The sequence below is a fragment of the Centruroides vittatus genome, unplaced genomic scaffold, assembly GCF_030686945.1.
Source record: "Centruroides vittatus isolate TY-2023 unplaced genomic scaffold, ASM3068694v2 contig_628, whole genome shotgun sequence".
NCBI lineage: Eukaryota > Metazoa > Arthropoda > Arachnida > Scorpiones > Buthidae > Centruroides > Centruroides vittatus.
This window is the reverse complement of record NW_027122385.1, coordinates 1,067,356-1,083,454: the sequence shown is the minus strand read 5'-3', so window position 1 is coordinate 1,083,454 and position 16,099 is coordinate 1,067,356. Positions and strand designations below refer to the sequence as shown.

The 16,099-nt window shown below is 23.3% G+C and overlaps 1 protein-coding gene across 1 annotated transcript in view; it reads left to right on the top strand.

Annotated features, from left to right (window-relative positions):
- LOC136979549 (synaptogenesis protein syg-2-like) overlaps positions 1–16,099 on the top strand; it is a 145,892-nt gene that overhangs the window by 81,564 nt on the left and 48,229 nt on the right. Inside the window, exon 2 of the mRNA XM_067275552.1 lies at positions 3,639–3,773. Within this exon, the coding sequence (XP_067131653.1) occupies positions 3,639–3,773 (135 nt within the window). The remainder of the gene's footprint in view (positions 1–3,638; positions 3,774–16,099) is intronic.

Sequence of the window (16,099 nt, the reverse complement as noted above, 5' to 3'; positions counted from 1 at the left end):
ACAAAAAATAAAATAAAACAAACTGAATTTAAAAAAAGAATACCGTGATATCATTTGTAACTATAAAAAAACTGTAAATAATATTTACTAAACAATATCAAAATTAACTCTTATTAACAAAATTACTTTCAAATAAGAAATAAAATACGAGTAAAAAATAAAGTATTCTATGGCAGTTATTTTTAGTAAGGTTAAGATTCAATGTTAAGTAAACTAAAGTTTAAGTAAAAAATACAACAATGTTAGCATCATTGACACGAGACAAGTCTATAAATATAAATCTACTGTAAGGGAATCAATTTGAATAGAATCAGTAAAGAATAAGAAAAAAATTTAACATGCATTAATTCCTTTTAAAAAATTAACTAATTCATGAACGCATTTTTTTTTCTTTTAAACTTCACACATTCTAAGAAGAAACAAAATATTGTAAAGTTAAAACACTGTAATAATTTTTTAAACTAAACCGACTGTTTCATTTACAATGAAATTCTAATTGGCATTTAAAGTAAATTAAAATTTGGATGATGACTCTATTATTTATAGCTAGTAAATCAATCAATTGTTGTCTGAAACTATAAATATCACTGAGCAAGAAATCTGCTTACAACATGCATCCTTGCTTCATATATTCAATCTCTTCTATTCAGGATTCTTGCACTACGATTTGTTTCCGCTTCATCCGTTTCATGTTTTCACACAGTGTTTCAAATGGAAATCACATTTTATTCGACAGTCGAGTAGTATTATCTTCCTAGTTCTCGAGTTCAGTCGGAATAAATCTGATGTTTCTCTTATAGTCATTTGTGTTTTTCTTGTGCAATGACTTTTCCTATATCCGTACTATTTCTTTTTTCTTTATTTTTGCATATTCCCTAAGCGTTGTTTACTTGCATCGCGAAGTTTGTCTCTTGCTTTCTGAATTCCAAGATCTACTAAAATGAATTTAACTTTATATTACAATCATGTCATTATTGATTCTATTTTTCCTGTATGAAATTATATATAAAAATATGATTAAAATAATAATTTATAAGCTTAAATATTCGGTAAAATTATTCTATATTTATTCATCAAATTTTTATAATTTGCCAAATAAATTAAAAAATTATAAAAATATAGTTTATTTTTATTTATTTTGTGTATCTTTCATTATTGTTACACTTGTTACTTTATACTTCATTGTTTTTATAAATTTCATTATGTTCTTACATTTATTTCTGAATTCTGAATTTAGTACTTTTTATTTTCAATAAATTATTTATATTAAAATTTTAATAATTTTGACAATATATTTAAAATAATGTCAAAGAAAAGACGATTAATCATCGTTTCAAATAAAATTAATTCGAAGGTAAGAACTAAGTGGCTGAGCTGATGTAAAAAAGATAAGCTTTTATCTGTTCTATCGAATGCAATCATTGCATAGAAGAGTGCTTGGTTTTTTTATGTACCGGCATTCAATTAGATAGCGGTTCTAAAAAAATATCCACTATAAGAACAGAACACTTAATCTATAAAACGAACTAATCGAAACTGGGCTGCTTCTGTTTGACGTTACTCTGCTAAGATCATCTTTATAAATAAAGAAGTCCTGCATTAAAAAGTTTGTTGAAAGTAAAAATGATGCTGAAGTATTTTATCTTACAGTATAAAAGTCAATATAAAAGAAAAAAAAATTTATTTAATTATTTAGAATTTAACTACGAATAAGTTAATATAACTTAATTTTAATAATAGTCAATATAGGAGAAAAAAAAACTGGAAATTTTTATTAAAAGTTTTACTATAAACATTATTTTTAAAAAATGTAATTTTTTTTTTTTGGTTAAAACTAAAATGCATCTATAAGTTTTTATTTTATTTTAATAATGAATTTTATTATAGGTCATGCTTTGTTTAATTTAAATACTAATGAATGATTTAATAATTGTAATTATTTAGTTTATTCTTTTTTTCATATACTGTTCTACATTATATATAAGAAAAACTTGCAGTTTTATTTCTTTAATCTCCCAGAAGGGATGAGAACATGTACTGGTTTCTTAAAGCATACAGATTCTTAGAAATGTTTTGACAGAGAGTCGCAAAGGGGTAAAGATCAAAATATTAGAATATGTTTCTTTGAAGTGTAAAAATTTTTGTTGTAGTTATATTCGGTATTGCATACACTTTTCTTTGGGAAAAGAACTACCAATAAAATTTCTTTTTCAACAATATGTTGTTTAGAGATAGTCGCTATATTTTGTATGCCAATTTTATATTCTTTTCTTAGAAACTTGTATATTTTCTTTATAATTTTCAACAAAAGATTAAATTTATAATGAAAGGATTTGGTTTATTTATTTAGTCAATTTAATAGAAATGAAATAATGGAAGAGAATTGAAGTCTATATAATATATTATATAATCAATCGATGAAAATGAATTAGATTATTGTCTGTTCTAACGGAAAATGTTCAATATGTTTATTAAATTAGAATTACATAAATTTAATTTCTTGAATTATAAATTATGGAAAATTTGCATAATTATATTTACTGAAAGTATTCATTATCATTAATTTTTAGTTTTTAACATAAATTTACAAATGTCTATAAGAAAGTGTCAGAGAGATACAACGAAACCAGAGATTTAATATTGAAAAATATAAAACAGAACAATTTAAATAAAACATTTTAAAATTTTATAAAGAAAATTTAATTTAAAAAAATGAAATTTTTCGTTTCGTTTATACTTTCTGTTATGTTTCCGAGCAACACGGAGCATACTGATTATTGACGGTCAAAGAACAACATATTTCCGTTGGTTATCTAATAATAGAAGACGAGAACAAAAAATGGAAAAGTTAAAAATCTTTCAGTTTTATTTTCCTATTTTGTCTGAGAGAAAATGATCAACATTGTCTTTTCTCTTGAAGAATTTTTCTACATAATCACCGATTATGAACAGCTTCGTGATTCATTTGTGCATATTTAAAACATTAAATCAACCAATCATTAACTAGAAAAATTTTGATTTAATTCTCATCATCAGACCATTGATTACTTTTTAACAAAAAAACATTACGTATATACATATTTTAATAAACATTATGTTATATATACATAAATACAGACCAAGACCATTACACAGAATAAGACTATTAAGTTAACTAATATAGTAATTTAATTATTCTTAACATTTATAAGTATAAAAATGTACTGAATTTAATATTTTAAAGATTTTGTTTTTTTATGTCCGAAAATTATCATAATATAGGCCAAACAATAATTACTTTCTTTAAAATACTTGAAAAGTCATCTAATATGTAACATGAAGCATTTTTCTTACTTTCTCTGGAATGATAAATGTGGATAATATAAGTAATTAAATAAAACTATTAACGATTGAATTAATTAATATAATAAACTAGTAAAACAGTACACCAATTTAAATTTTTACAACTATTTTTGATGTATTTATGAGATTTCGAAAGCACAACATGCCTATAAATTTACATTAAACAGAAGGCAATGTGACTTGAGGATATATTACGGGACTTATCTAAATACTTTTTAAAGAAGAAATTGCTTCACATAAATACCACTTATTTTTAAATAATTTTACTGTCATACATTATATATTGTTGTTTACAGATCCGGAGATTCAACAATATTTCCGCGTAAGACCTCAAGACCGCGAGGTTAAGGAAGGCGAGACTTTAGAATTTCCTTGCCAAATAGGCCATTTGGCTGGTGAAGTACAATGGAGTAAAGATGGATTTTTATTAGGTAAGCAATATATATTAATTATATTTTATGCTTATTAATAATAAAAAATTAATTTTCATCGAGGTTAATTAAATATATTAACTTAATAATTTATTTGGGTAAAGAAAAAGAAGGTTTAGAGAACGTTTGAAATAAGTTTTTTGAGGAATTTAATAAATTCAATTTGATGGAAAGAAACTTTATAAATTACCTCAATTATGATAAGTCGTTTTATTTGAGTAATGTTTTTCTCATAGTGCATTTCTCAACTCACTCAAGCAGGATAATGGAATTACTAATTGAATACAAAGTGATTTTTAGAAAATAGAAAGTAAAAAAAATTATAAATATATTTCCCTTTCGTTTTTATATTATTAATCACATAATAAAAAATATTTTTAAGAATACTGTTTTTAATTTTGAAAGAAACATTTGATCAAATAATTGTTGAAATTTTATTTTGATCGTATTTTTAAAATGTTTTAAAACGATTTTTAAATTCAAAAATAAAATGTTAAATAATTATGGTTAATTTTTTAATCTACTTTATCCTCTAGGAATGCATGTTTAAATAATTTCGACACCCTACCCTTGTTACTTGACAAACATTTATAAAATACTATTTAAAAAATGAAAAAAATATATTTTTATTGGAGATTTTTATTACATTTATATAAAAACGATATCATGTAAATCTTTTAATTAGTAGAATAATTATTAAAATTGATGTATGAGAAGAAAGAATATATAAGAAATAATTTTGTAAAAAGCTTTAATCTTTAATTAAAATTAAAATAATATAAAATATAATCGTTTCAAGCTAGTTTTTTAATTTTATATTTAATTAGATTTTAAGCAGATTAAACGTAATAAACTGTAATAATTTTTTTAAAATAAAAAAATTCTATCCTTAAATTAACATTATGAAAGTATTATATTTTGTTGAAAATCCTTATTATTAGTTCTGTTTAAAAGTATAAACATTTTATTTTTTTTAATCATTATTAAATTCTAAATATCTTGATTAATATTGATATCTGTACAAATGTACATTGATGGAACATAGAAATTATGTTGTATAATTAAATTTAGGATTGACTACATTTATCCGAATAGAAAAGGCGGATGTTTTTCAGAAAAAAATGCAAATTTTCTAGAATGGATAAAAATCTGTTGCTAAAGTTCAGAGCTGTTTACGTTCAGTGTAATAAAAGAAATATGAAAACTTTTGCAGACTATCTTTGTACATATTAATCAGTTAGAGCGTGGGTGAAAGTCTTCGATAATGAATCTTTTAAAATGGCCTTTCATATTTACATGTTTTAATATTAAAATGCGTAAAGAATACAGTTTTAAAATTATATATCAATATTCAAAGCGAATAAAGAATATTTCTTTAAAAAAATATACTGACTTTTAAATTTATTTAATATGATAATTCAAGTAAATTAATTAATAATACTAATTAATTAGATTCTTTATGTTTATTTTGGTGTATTTGTTTAAAAATTTATATATATTTAAAGTTTAAAGTTTTTATAAATTGCTTTTTGTGAGTATTTGAGAAAAGATTTTAGAGATTGCATTCTAAGTATTGAATCAATAAATGAATTTAGGGAATATAATAAATTTAAATGTAATTATCCTTTATTATATTTTATTCAATAATCGTATCAGTAGAATTCATAGAAAATTTGAAGAAATTTGTATTTTGAACAAAAAAGCTACAAAAAATATTTGAAAGAATTAAATATAAAATATTTAGTCTCTTAATTTTTTTCTGTATATTGAGAAACAAATTATATAATATAGGCTACTTTATTATTAATCAAGTGTGTTTATCGTGCATTTATAAAGGATAATAAAGTACAAAAATACTAATTAAATTAATTAACTTATCAGTTAATTTACATATTATGTATATAGTTAAAATGTGAAGAATTATATATAATTATAAGATTAAAAAGTCATGTCTTAAACCATTTATATAATAAATTTTTGGTAAAATTATTTAGTTAATATTAATATGAATATGATACGACATAAGAATTTATTTTAGAAGAAATGTATGTTTAAATTAAAATAAATAATTTAAATTAATCAATATTATATGTGACTCTATGACATTTGAGTTTATGCATGTAATATAATATGCTACATGTGTTATGTAATATATTAATATACTACACTATAATATAAGCACATTAAAATAATTTTATTAACTTCCACAAAGAAAACGAAAAGAGCAAAATATAAGAAATTCTTCTAAAAAAAATATTTAGGTAAAATTACAGAAGCATAATAAAAATATTTAAAAAGAAAAAAATTTTGTTAAAGCAGTTTTGTCTTTTTTTTGTATCTGTTAAGATTATCCTTAACGTTCAATAGAATGATCTTAATGCTATATTGAATCCTCATTCAGGTAGTGAAGTCGATCGAATTTTTGCATAAAAGTTATTGTACTTTCTGTATACGGTGAAAGGATAGCTTAAATAATCATTGGAGTTTTCTTCACATGAAAAGATTTATATAAATATATCTAACCTAAATATAAAATATATGCTCGATTGAGTATATCATATGGAAGTTATTGATCAGAAGATAATGGAAAAAATTTAATATAAAGTAGACACATTTAAAAGCTTTTTATCTTTCCGGCTCCCGCAGTTCCAATTAGATCGATTAATATTTAATTTTATATTGAGAAAAACATTAATATCATAATATCATAATGTTTACGTTTATTTGCAAATAAGATTTTTGAAATAAAAAGAATAAATGAAGAGAATTAACAATTGAAAGCCTTATCTTGATTAAAGTTGCATTTAATTACTTTATTTAGAATTATTTGAAGAATCTTTGTAGAAAATCGTGTTTTAAATAATGCTTAAATTTAAATTATTGGTAATTTGATTAATAATATTGTATATTAATATGATCGTAACGATGTAAATATTGAAATAATAGTAGTTTCTTTAAATATAATTTACTCTATAAATAACATATGTAATTATAATCACGTTTTAAATCATAAAATTCGTATTTTTACGTATTTTTGTTGGTTTTATACATTAATTTATGTAATATCTTTATCATAAAATTAAATTAATTGATCAATCATGTTAATAATTTTCGCAATATTATTCTATTCTCTTTAATGTCGTACGAAATGCTAATTTAACTCTTGCTTGATAAATCATGATCAATTTAACGCTACGTTTAAATAAACTAAGCACATAAAGTACTTTACATTTGTCCTGTAATATCGCAAATTATTTGATATTGATACAGATTTAAAATCTTTAATAATATAATATAAAATAACTTAAAAATTATTCTAAATAATTATAAAATAAAAATTTATCATTAATTATACTTTTAGAAAAAGAGTGATTAAGTCAATGAATTTATCAATTAATTTACATATTAAAATTATTTTAACTGTGATTAAAACTGTGAAGAATTATATAAAAGTATAGAATTAAGCGAAAAACTTCTAGTATGCTTACTAATATATAAATTTTGGCAAGAAAGATATGATTTATTAGCTTGTTTCCTGCTATCCAAGATAATTTATATAACTTTGACAAATTAATATCACAGAATATTATGATTTTATGTTTATTAAGCAAGTTTTAGACATGATTATGTAATGAATAAATTTAGAAAAAGAGAGGCTTTATCACAATTAAGGACAATGCTATTATCTTGGCAACAATCCACTGCATGTTATGTACTATGTGAGAAATTTTTCTGTTAGATATTTAACATTCTTCCAACAGAATGTGTTTGTGACATTGAAATTAAGGAGAAAATACCAAACATTTCACTAGTCTCCTGAAATTACGCGAGGCATCCTTAATGCGAAGCAGTAAAGACTGACCAACCAAATTCAACTAACCAAAAGCGTGAAAAGTTTTCAGAACTTTCTAATTTGTTCTTCAAATTTTGTGTTAAATTTTATGAAGCGACCAAAGAAGAAAAACGTGTTCATTATAAAAAATGATAAAAGTGTAGCTTTTTGTAATGAACACTTATATAATATATATGTATGTAAAGGTAATTGAAATTGTTTATTTTAAGCAATTATTTTCAAAAAATTCTATTTATTCCATCATCATCTGTGGCAATCACTAGATTTCGAGTCAATTGTAGCACACTCTTGGGAAATTAATTGTGATAGTTTAAAAGTTTTTGTAGCATACCATTTTATCATTAGTAGCCTGGAGGTACTTCTTTTGTTAAAGTTTCGAAAAGGTTCAAGCACGGCTTTTTTTTTATATATATAAAGCTACTTCATTTTATTTATTTTTTATAAGGAAAAAAGAACATTAAATTTAAATTTTAAGAATGTTGTTGAAATTCTTTTTGAAGATATTTAAAACATTATTATTGTTTCCAATAATACACAAGAAAGTCTCAGAAGCTGTTAAGTTTATTAGTGTAATATCAATTAAAATTGTAATTAATTATAGTTATTATACAATTAAGTTTTATTTATAGGTTTTAAAAAAGTTTTTTTTAATTTCATAATGATAAAAATTAAAAAAGTACGTAAGTTAAGAGAACTTAATCAGCCGTAACGTTATTTCTTTCGTTTTTATTTTTTTAATGATTGCCGAATGGAAGTAATTTATCATAGAAATTTTAAAAATTTTAATTTTTTATAGTAATATTATTTAACTTATAAATTATTAGTACAGCATAAATTTAGAATGATTAGAATGTTATCGTAAATTCTAAGTTATAATGTTTTTGAAATTAAATTTAAAGGAATTCATGTTGAAAATATTGAGGAATTGATAAGTAAACAAAAATCAGTTTTTATATAAAGCGGAGAAGAAAAGAACAAGAGGAGGAAAAAAAGAAAAATCCAGATTTACATATAATAGCATAAAGCTTCAAATGTTTGAAATTTATTGACATGTTGAATTCTGAGTAAATAAGAGAAACCTTAAATGAAGGTGATATGAGTTTAGTTCACGGTATATGAAGATAAATTGTCTTAACAGTAACTAGAGAAGCGGAGTGTGCTTGCAGCCATAATAATATCGCTAGATCGAGGGCAAACTCAGTATGATGTGAGTTGGAGAGAATCAATACTTATAATAAAGTGTTTTCCGAGTTTATGTTTGAAACAATTTATCTTTTGATTGAAATGATTTTAAAATATTTGAAGAATTTGTATTCTAATTTCCAAAAACAATAACAAAAACATTACTATAATAGGGTTACGCGCGTAACTCTATAATAGTAAATGCGTATAGATTTATACGTTTTGAGTAGCCTTTAAATCTATATAATTTATTACAAGTGACATGTATAATACAATGTTCATTACATTTAATATGCTTATAATACAGTAATCATACTTGCGGTTATATATGATTTTCTGATGATAGCTGAAATTCACTGGTCCTATAAATTTTCATGTTTATTGGGATTTGCATCTGGTTAAAACATTTAAAGAATGGTTAAATTTAGCATCTACAAAAATCGATTCAGCTCATAACTAGAGCCGAAAAGTATTTACTGTGTTATTAAGCTTGAATTATAAGTATATATATGATGATAATATTTTAATTTTCAATTATGAATTTGATTTAGAGAATCTTTGTAACAGCTGTTGTTGCTCCTAATTCGAGTTCGTTAATTTTCTGGTTAATTATATAATTTATTTTTAAAACATATATGTAGAAATACCCTTTTAAAACAAGACATTGCTGATTCTATCAAGTTTTTCAACTATATCGATTCTAAGAACGAGAGCAGATGCAACAGTTTCTGTGAATTTAAAATCCATACATTCAAAAATTCAATGAGACTGCAGATAAACAAGAAAGAAACGACATTTGCGATTTTATTTCAGGTTAAAAGTCTTTTCCTCCATTAAAAATAAACAAATAACTTTTTTATATAAAACTTCAGTCAAGCTTCGTATAAATATTTGTATCTTTTATTTAAATAATATTCCTCTCAAGAGCTGTATTCATTCGAATTATTTGAAACTCGCTTAAAATGCTGTAAATTTGATTAATGAATAACATTTCATGTCGAAACTGCTTTCATTAATTAAATGCTTGTTTTCTGTACGATAAAAATTAATTGAAATAATCGATTGTAGATTAAATATGAGATTTATTTATCTATAGTAGTTTTTTTAAATTATATCAAAATAATAACCTGATTCTCTACTTAATAAATAAAATATTTTTAAACAAAAATAGCTTAAATTATAAAAATTAACATTTAAAAATGTTTATAACAAATCTAGTAAGTGATTTCAATCGTAATTATTCATTTTAAACAGCACAGAACAGAGATTGAAGTAAGCTTTTATCTACCTGAACTATAACTAAGAATATTTTAGAGTATTCAAAATCATAAACTATTTTATTTATTTTATTTTTTGTTAATTGAAGTAAATTTTATTAAATTTGAGTTGATCGTTTACAGAACTGCCTTATAAATGTCGGAGATGTTTATCCAATATGTGATATTAAAATACCAACTTCAACTCTCCACTCTTAATTTACATACTTTAGCCTTAATTAGTAGGAAAAGAGCTATTAATACAGCAACAATGTTATAGAAAAATAAGCAAAGTGAAAGTATTTAAGAAGATTTATCAATTTTTATTTCCATTATTATTAAAGCAAAATCTAAACTTTATAGTGAAATAAACTTAGAAACACTTGGATTAACTTTGACTAAAAATAATAGTTAAATTCATTTTAAATTTAAAAAATAATTGATTTTAAATGAATAAATTTTTATATATTTTAAAATAATATTTAAATCAACGTTGGTTCAAAATGTTGTTATTCTACGCGATAAATTAAATCACTATGCGTGTAAATTCAGTATAAATATTTGATTTTAAATTTGTTTACATATACATTAGCATTAACAATGTAAACAAAGTTTTTAAAAATTTTGTTTAAAACTAAATTAATTTTCCATTTTAACGTATTAATTCCGTAAATATAAGTTGAAATACATTTTTATTTAAAAAAAAAACCTTTTAAATTTATTCTAAAATTCTTAAATTTTTAACTAAAATCTTCATTAATTTAAACACATTTGAATATTTTCTTTTGATAATTTAAATTATTTATTTAGTAATCGCCCAATATAATATTTTAATTTGTATTTTTTTAAAATTTAATTAATATTTAAGTAAACAAAATCTATTTATAATGTAAATAAATCAGAATTATTTAGCTATTTTTCAAGAAGTTATGTTAAATCCGTACTTTCATTATAATACAGATTTATATCATAATGTATAAAATTAATAATAAATACCAAGATATTAGTTTAAGTTTTCGATCACGTAAATAAATAATTAGATAGATTTTTCTTTTCTGGTAACGTACAGTATATATTCCTATGCAGTATTATCTTGGTGAAGTTCCAAAGTTCGATTTTAAGCCTTGGCAACATTTTTCTTATTGCCAAGAATAATACAGAATTTCCTTTGAGACACATTTTTTCTCCTCTGTAGGAGATATCAGTAGCGGCGAAAGCTCTGTCAGCTACTACCTTTAAATCGATTAACCGTATTTAGCAGCAGACAGAAAGTCAAATTTAAACATTTATAGAATTTTCTTGGAAACTTTCATAAATCAAAATAGCTTCTATACATGAAAATGTTTCTGTATTAATAAAACTTGAAGCTAATTGACTGCTATAATTCATAACAAAAGGTAAAAATAATTGTGACGTAAATCTTTATTTTTTAAATTCGATTTTGGTTTTTATTTAATGTGGTTAGATTGAACACTATAAAATAATTAAAATTTACTATCTTTTGTACTTTTATTAATGATTTTACTAGAATTAGCCTATAGTGTATAAATATGTTAGAGATTTAAACTGTCATAAATAAATCAGATATTTTTAATTCTTCATTTATGTTTTTAAGCAAATACAAAAACTTATAATCGAGTATTCTTTAGTACAGCCTACATAAGCTACATTTTGTTTATTGAAAACAAATATGTATATCAGTTATATTGGAGTTTTAGTCGTTTAGATCACTGTTCAAAAGAATTATTACTAATAAAAAATAAGATTTTTGTTCAAAACTTTTAATAAGAAGAAAATATTTAAATGAGTTTTTCTTCCGTTAATTTTTATATTTAAAAAACGTACTGTTAAAACTACTTACGGTCATCATCATTTCTTCATCTTACAGTATATAAATGTGAAAACTATGAAGGATCATCATAAGATCAAGAAATAAATCTTTTGAAAAAGAAGCATCCGTGTGGAAAATGTTCAAATTTCTAACGAAATCAATAATAAAAAAATATAGCTAAAAAATATAAATTATTCTTATAAATTGCTTTTCTTCAAATAATCTTTAATAATATTTTTATAAATATTGTTTTTTAATAGGAAATCAAATTTTTATATATTGTTTGCGTGTTTCGACAGTCAGATATCACATATTTTAAATTCAATTTACTATTTGTTTGTTTGTTTTAATTTTATCAATTTTTTATTTTAAATTTTTAATTTAAAAATAACTATTTATCGTAATAATAGAGGATGTATAACTATAGCTTAAACGTATTTGTATGATCATAAAATAAGCATGCATCATTTTACTTAAATAATAAGGTTGATCTTTAAAGAAGAAGAAAGAAGAAAAAAATCCTGAAGCACATCTTATAAAATTACCCTTTTCTTCTCTTTAGTCTTAAAATAACTTAAAAACAAAAAGAAATTTGGAAACTTTTTATAACTTCAAGATGCAGAAAGAATAAAATTGAATTTTCGATTTTTTTTGCAGAAAAAACTCGAAATTAAAAAAAAAATAACAATATGTTTTTAAAGAATAGGATAGAAAGCTTCTCTTTATTAGCATAAATGTTATTTATTTTAAATCGTAACAACGTAATAAACTTTTATCGTACATTAAAAATATATTTATTATTGACTATAATAAATTACTTGAAAGTCTTTTTTACTATTGTAAATTCAGTTTGTTTTATAATAAAATCTTGAATCAATCTAATATATAAGAATAGAAAAAAAGTTTGTAAAATTTCCGGACCGTAAAATAGTATTTTTCACTAATAAAAAATAAGAACTTGGAAGTATTTATTGTAGTCATTATTTATAATAAGTATTATAGATAAACGGAGAAGATTTGTATTGGGAATTGTTATAACACAAAAACATCCTACGAATATATAAGTAATGCTATATTGATTTATTTATCTTCCAATAATAAGATTATATAGGATAAATGTCACCAGATGAAACTACAAAGGTCAAATCAATAACGCACAAGTACAGTACCTAATGTTATGAACACTCTAATGCTGACAATTTCCTATGTAGATCCTTTGCTGGATTATCTGTATGTATATATATATGTATGTATATAAAAATCGCGTTTAATCATTAAATTACTAGTTCACATTGCAATTGTTTAATAATGTATTTTTAATATCCAATATTATTTTGCTTGAATTTTATAACCTAACTTCAAGCAACAAAATTTAAGAAGAATAAGATAAGATAATAACGATAACCTAATTACTTAACTAAATGCATAAAATAAGAAACTGGCAAGCAATCAATACAGCCAAAAGGAATTCTTTCTTCTATTAATATCTAGAAAATATGTCTTATTTTAACAGAAAGTGTAATATTTTGGAAGGGGTAAATGATTTAAGAATGTGGATATGGAAAAACAGATATTATACTGATAGATATAATCACAAATCAAATTTCCATGCAGCAGAATATATAAGAATCTTTGCATTTCAGAGGGAGAGCATCGTATAAAATATCTTTAGAAAGACTGAAACAATTCATATAAGTTTATAGATAATTTTGTCTCCCATAAACTTATAAGAATATTCCATAAGAATTCCAGTAGAAAAGAATTTCCATAAAAAAATTTAAAATACAGTATTAATAATAATAAAATAAGAATATCTTGAATGATGTTTATCAAAATGAATCCTTAATTGATTAATTAATTGTACATCAATTAATATTGTATAATATCAATATATTATAATATCCTGTCTCCTAAACGTTTTTAAATAATAAATTTTATTAAAAGTTATTGAAAAGTTCAGACGTAAAGAAAATAATATTTTAAACTCATTTTTGAAAGTAAAACAAATAATTTTTAAAATTCAATCTAATATTAAGTAGTAGATAAAGGATAAAGAAATATATTTAAATCCATAAAGACAGGTAAAAATGTAAAATAATTAAATTTTCATAATAATAGTTGATTTAGATTTTAAATGCAAGAATTTTAATTTAATATTTAAGAAAAAATCTGATTATCCTTATTTAATTAGAGTAAAAGATCATGCTACAAATTAAATCTTTATCTTTAATTGTTTAATTACGTTAATTCTTTAATGAAAGAGGAGAAAACTATATGTGGCGTTTATCAATATTAATAAACTTGTGATTCAGTAATATAACAGGCTGAAAAAGAATAGAAGTCTTGACAAAGAATTTTACTAATATACAGAATTGCTTTATCATATCTTAGCATTTGTTTTTCAATATTTGCTTGTGTCTTAGGTTCAATAATTTCTTTTTAACTTATACTAAACTTTAATAATTAAATATATTCTTGCTTTTCAATTTTAACAAAATATCGATCAATGGGCTGAAATTGATGTAAACTATTATGAACTTGTTAACATAGAAACGTTGAGAAGAAGACTGGGCATATTGATTTGGAAGTTGAATTTTAAATTTTGATACAAACATTAATTCTGTATATTTGCTAATGCATAAGAGAATTCAAAAATGCATAAATTTTTAACCAGTCTTTGCTTTTACTTTTGAAAATTTGTGCTTTCTATAAATTTTTTGACCAGTTTCTAAAAAGCTATCTTACATATTATCTAAATAATATAGAAGGATACGGAAAAAATGAGAAGTTTTTGTGTATAAATGACCTTCAGGTATAAAAGATTTTCAACACTCGCTTAAGAACTTGATCTGCTCTGGGAATGCTTCAAGTATTGGATGTTCTAAAAACTTTATCAAATTGCTAAGAGTAATCATGTGTAGCAACTATATTTACGTAAAAGAAAATCAGAACTTTCACTTGTTGACAGAAATATAGAAGGTCTTGCCCAACGGCGACAAGATGTTCATATCAGACTTTTCCTCTGCTATCAGCAACGACATGACAGAAAACCTGCGATGATGACATATTTTCACATCTTGCTTTCACTAATACATTATTAATGGGAGATGCAAGATGCCACAAACTATTAAAATAATTTAATCAAAATAATATAAGAAATTAAATTAAGTAAACTATAACTAAATATTTATAAATTTTTAAATGTTAAACAAATTTAAACAGTTAGAAATCATTTCTTTAAGTGTAAATATCACAAAATAGTCTTCAACAGTCATTTACATTAAGTTTACTGTTAAAAAAATCTTTCTGTTTCTCTTCAATATCTTTAAACTCTTATTCTACTTAGAAAATAAAACTACTTTTTCAATCTATTGACGTTGATGAACAAACAATTTATTAGCTAAAACTAACGTTTTCGGCCCAATTTATGGGCCATCTTCAGGTTAAAGCTGTTCGATTCCGATACAAAATCGAACACATTCAAAATAAAACCAAAATAGAACATACGTTTAAATTAAACCAATAGAACAAGCATAGTACAAAATAATAAATAACAAAAATTAAAATAACACGAAAAATGTAAATGAAATTAAATAATAAATAACAAAAATTAAAATAACACGAAAAATGTAAATGAAATTAAAATACAAATAAAATACTGTGACTGGCCGTCAATCTTAAGGAACCATTCGTTTTGCATTAACCCAGAAGCCTACTGAGTGACGGCAGACTCATTATCACGAGTGTTACGTCTTACTATGTATTTCCAGGATGACGGTAACACCGTCGCATCCTTATAATTTAAACATCTGCCAGCCAAACTCGCTCTGTAGATTTCACATTTCTCAGTTATGGACGACAGCGTTGGCGAGTGTACTTTTACAAGAATTTTGGCATTTTCCCATTCTACCACTGAACCATCTGCTTGCGCCATTTTGGATAACGCTGTTGTGCACCTGTTTTTTGTGACATCGTACCGATGCTCCTTTATCCTCACTCCAAGGTTTCTATTGGTGACACCTACGTAATCCCTATCGATTCCCAACTGGTCATTTTTGTAGGGAATTGCATATACTGAGTCTAGAGTAGAGTATATGCAATTCCCTACAAAAATGACCAGTTGGGAATCGATAGGGATACGTAGGTGTCACCAATAGAAACCTTGGAGTGAGGATAAAGGAGCATCGGTACGATGTCACAAAAA